Genomic DNA, 4,966 nt, shown 5'->3' on the forward strand with positions numbered 1-4,966 from the left:
GAATAATAAATTGTAATTAAAAAATTAAGAACAGTATATTATTTAAATGAATATTTATATTTATTTAACAATATATATGTATTATGTTAATATATGTATTTTAATTATAAATAAATACATTAATTTATTTATAATATATTTATATATATATCAATATTATTTATTCATTTATAAGTAAATACATACAATAAACAATTGTAATATATAAAACAAATGAATAAATAAATATTTATGTTACAATCATTTATGTAAAATATTAATTTAGAAATAATTAATAAATAAAATGTATAATATCATAAAGCTTTGTGTTTTTTAATGATTTATTTAATGGCTAAAATAACAGAAATACACTAAACTATTTTATTCATATATTAATTATTCTAAATAAATAAATAAATATATATATATATATATATATATTTTTTTTTTTTTTTTGATTAAAAAAGAAATCCTGAAACCCTGCAGAACGATCAACACACACAGTATTACTGCAACTGATAATACTGACACATAAACAGTGTTAGTATAGCTCACTCAATAGTGAGGGTAAGTGATCTGAACAAATCTCTAACTCTAAGTTATAAACTAGAGTTTATATAGAGTTCAAATACAGTTTTAGCATGGTTTCTGTACAGGCATACTAATACCAAACACACACAACACACGCACACACACACACACATACACACACAACACAATCTGAACAAATCTCTAGAGTTTATATAGAGTTCAAATAGAGTTTTAGCATGGTTTCTGTACAGGCATACTAATACCAAACACACACACACACACACACACAGCACACACAACACACACAAGAGAAATCATGAATAGTCCAGCTGTAAAGGTTCAGAATGAGTGATCGCTGCCCTCTAGTGTTTGAACAATGTCTCTAACTGCAGAGGAGAATCTCACAGCTCTGTAGATTTATACATGTGCTTTACAGTAATTATATAAAATCATGTTCAGGTAACACAGAACAGGTCATTTAAGAATCATTTGTATTTGGGTGATTCTAAGAAAACTGTTACAATGTAGCTCAGAAAATGAGTTTTGAGCTCATTTTAATTCAACATTTAGTCACATTTTACTCTTATTCCTTCAAACATTTTATGTAATAAAAATGTGGCATGAGTGAAATTTTCATAATTTAGGGCAGACTACAAAAAATATGAAAGGCTGCCAGATATTTGTAATTTGAGAGAAATTTGACAGAAAACAGGCCAATGATCTCTTTCTGATTATTTCTGATTATTAAAGACAATATGACACCAAATCATTGCAAATGTTAATAACAATACATTTAAACGATTAATTATATTTATTTTATAATATATATTTATTTATTCATTTATTTATTAATAATTAGCATAAGAGTAAACAATACTTTCAGTGTTTTCTACTAAATAAATAATTAAAAGCAAAACGAAAAAGCTTTATGATTTTATATATTTTAAATATGTTTTGATCTACTTTAAAAAATAATTAAATGTATTTATTTATTTAAAGATATGAGTAAACAATACATTCAGTGTTTTCTGTTATAAAATAAATCATTAACAGCAACAAACAAAAAGCTTTCCTATTTTATAATTTTTTAAATATTTTTGTTCTAATTAAAAAAATTAAGAAATTGTAATTTACTAATTAATTGCAATTAATATTTAGATTTGTTTTATAACATTAACATATTTATTATTTATTTTTAGATTAGAATTTTAGATAAAGAAAACATTTTAGATATGAATAAACAATACTTTCAGTGTATTTCTGTTGTTTTAGTCATAAAATAATTCATTAGAAGCAACACATGAAAAGCTTTATTATATTACATTTTAAATATTTTTGTTCTAATTAAAAAATAATAATAATTTAATCATATGTATTTATTTATTATATTTTATTTATTTGTATATTATGTTTTTTATTTATTAATAAATAACATGATCAAACAATACTTTTAGTCATAAAATCATTAAAAGCAACACACGATAAGCTTTATTATTATAATATATAATATATTTATAATTTGAAATAATTCATATATATTTGTGTAATTTATAAAAATAAAATTTTTATATATTTTTTTGTAAATGTTAGACTAATGCCAAATCAATTAAGCAATCAAAAAGATCTCCATCACTTTATAATAACGACTTTATATTTCATTTTTAATTATGACTGCTCAGACATGGTTTGCAGCAAAAACAAACAAACAAAAAAACAACAACAGAGTGAGCCGTTTCTCAGTGTAGTACAGTTAATAATGGGAATGAAGGTGTATCAGGATGAGTGCTGTAACACAGGCAACGTGTTGAGGTGTGTAACCCACCGCAGGTGTGGATGATGCTGAGGTATTTGTGGGTGCCGTGGTAACAAGGGTCGCCAAACTCTTGTGTCGAGGCACGGACCACACAGGAGCGTTTCCCCTGGCAACGTGATGTCATCACCTGCAGAGCCACATCTGACGAGCAGTCTGGAATCACATGACACGTCAGGTGAGAGCTCAGCACACACACACACACACACACACACACCACAGACGTTTACTGTTTATATATAAAGCTAATTATAATGACTGACAAAAAAAAATCAGTGCTTGCTTCATTTATAAATCATTTCTCCAACTGGAGATGTTCCTGATTGTTCCAAACTGGAGCATTTGTCACGTCCAGACATCATTTTTCCAGTAAATTATAGCTAAGTATGAACCAGTGTTCTTTTACACCGTGTCTTCACTGGAGGCGACAGTTGTCGTGTCGCACCACAACAGCTGAAGGCTGTCTACACTGGACATGACAAAGCCACCATTAAATCATCTGTACTTTGTGTCAGTACGTTATAAATAGAACAAGGCATCAGTTTACTGTCAGGGATTTGTCACTGATTCTAATGTGTTCTTTTGTTGCGTCACACCACTTGCATCCGGCGTAGACATGGTGTTAGTATAATTGAGTTTGAATTATTAGTTCTGAGAAAATAACTGAAAATAAATTTTTAGAACTAAAAAAACCCCAATAAAAATGACAAAAGCAAATAAAATTACTACAAAAATGTAATATCATTAAAATAATATATATAGTATAATATATATATATATATATATATATTATAGTTTTTGTTAATAGTTTGAATTAGTTATTTTTTATTTTCCAATTTCATTTAAATTTTTCTTAAAGTTTTATTAATTCAGTTGTTTTTGTCATTTTATTAGTTTAAAAAAAAAAGTCTATATAGTTTTTAATTTTTATTTCAGTTTTAGTTTTAGTTATTTTAGTACATCACATTAAACCATGTTGTTATCATTAACTAAAACTAAAACATTAGCGAAAACTAAACAAAATCATTCAAATCATCCATTGAAATAAAGCTGAAATCAAATTAAATTATATATTAAATGAAAAACTTAAACATAAAGAAAATTACAAGTGAATAAAATTGCTAGATGAAATAAAACTAAAACTGAAATAACTGAAAAATAACTGAAATTAACAAATCAGAACCATTTAGAAATTTATTTAGAAATGTATTTAGAAAATGACAAATCACATAACAAAATTACTAAAAAAAGTATAATTGAATACATTATTATAGTTTTATTAATAATTTGAATTAATTATTTTTTCTATTTTTTATTTAAATTTTTTTTTTTTAATATGTGTATATTATTTTACATTTTTATTTCAGTTTTAGTTATTTTAGTACATCACGTTAAACTAAACTTGGCAACTATAGCTGAAATAAAATACGTTTTACATTTTTACTTTATTTCAGTTAACGTTTGTTTTAGTTCTTAGTTTTTATTAAATTTTTTAGCTTTAGTAATGAAGCATGAATAAGTGGTACCGTCACAGCTCTGCATAAATAAAATGTTTTATCTGAACGTGTTTTACTTTCACACACAGAGAACAATGAAGCCACACAGATGAACATCAAACAGATTGAATACACAAGCACACAGCTTTCTGCAGACAGACGATACGAGACGCGTGTGTGCGTGTGCGTGTGTGTGTGTGTGTGTGTGTCAGATTGTGTGTGTGTGTGTGTGTGTGTGTGTACATGTTTGAGCTTGTCGTACGCCCGTCATTGTGTCTCTAACACTTGATTTCATGGATTCTGCAGGTGAAGATGAATCTGCAGCCGCCGGCAAAATGATCACATAAACACACTGCGTGTTCTTTTAAATCATACTTGACTTTCAAAATGCCCTATAATTATATCATTTAGTGAAAGTACTTCAAATCTTTAATATGTTGCTATTTCAGTGCTGCTTTTCTTCTGAATTTGAGAGATTTGATGCCGCCAGCCTGACAATCTGCAGGTTATTTGATCCTCAAAAGCATTCGCTGTGTCTTGTTCAAACCACTTCATTTCCCAGTGGACTAATCATGCTTTTATTTTCAGGAAATTGCACAAAGTTGGCCAATCAGATTAGAGCTGGCAAGATCCAGAAGGTGCTTTCCAGTTCAGTGTTCGTCAGTGAAGGGACGGTGAAGTCAACAAAAAGTGGAAAATATCAATTACAATATCAGTCAGTTTTGTTATTATTAACTAAAACTAAAGATGAAAATTTGATGCCGCCAGCCTGACAATCTGCAGGTTATTTGATCCTCAAAAGCATTCGCTGTGTCTTGTTCAAACCACTTCATTTCCCAGTGGACTAATCATGCTTTTATTTTCAGGAAATTGCACAAAGTTGGCCAATCAGATTAGAGCTGGCAAGATCCAGAAGGTGCTTTCCAGTTCAGTGTTCGTCAGTGAAGGGACGGTGAAGTCAACAAAAAGTGGAAAATATCAATTACAATATCAGTCAGTTTTGTTATTATTAACTAAAACTAAAGATGAAACTATTAAAAAACATTTTTTGTTCATTGAAATTATATATATATATATATATATATATGTATATATATATATATATATATACACATACTGTATATATACAGTATATATATATATATATATA

General features: G+C 27.6%; 1 protein-coding gene across 1 annotated transcript in view; it reads right to left on the minus strand.

The window, feature by feature from the left end:
• LOC107719434 (protein eva-1 homolog A-like) overlaps positions 1 to 4,966 on the minus strand; it is a 53,600-nt gene that overhangs the window by 24,204 nt on the left and 24,430 nt on the right. The window contains exon 5 of the mRNA XM_016526844.1: positions 2,333 to 2,476. Coding sequence (XP_016382330.1) covers positions 2,333 to 2,476 — 144 coding nt within the window. The remainder of the gene's footprint in view (positions 1 to 2,332; positions 2,477 to 4,966) is intronic.

Source organism: Sinocyclocheilus rhinocerous, unplaced genomic scaffold (assembly GCF_001515625.1).
Source record: "Sinocyclocheilus rhinocerous isolate Xijiao unplaced genomic scaffold, SAMN03320098_v1.1 scaffold303, whole genome shotgun sequence".
Taxonomy (NCBI): Eukaryota; Metazoa; Chordata; class Actinopteri; order Cypriniformes; family Cyprinidae; genus Sinocyclocheilus; species Sinocyclocheilus rhinocerous.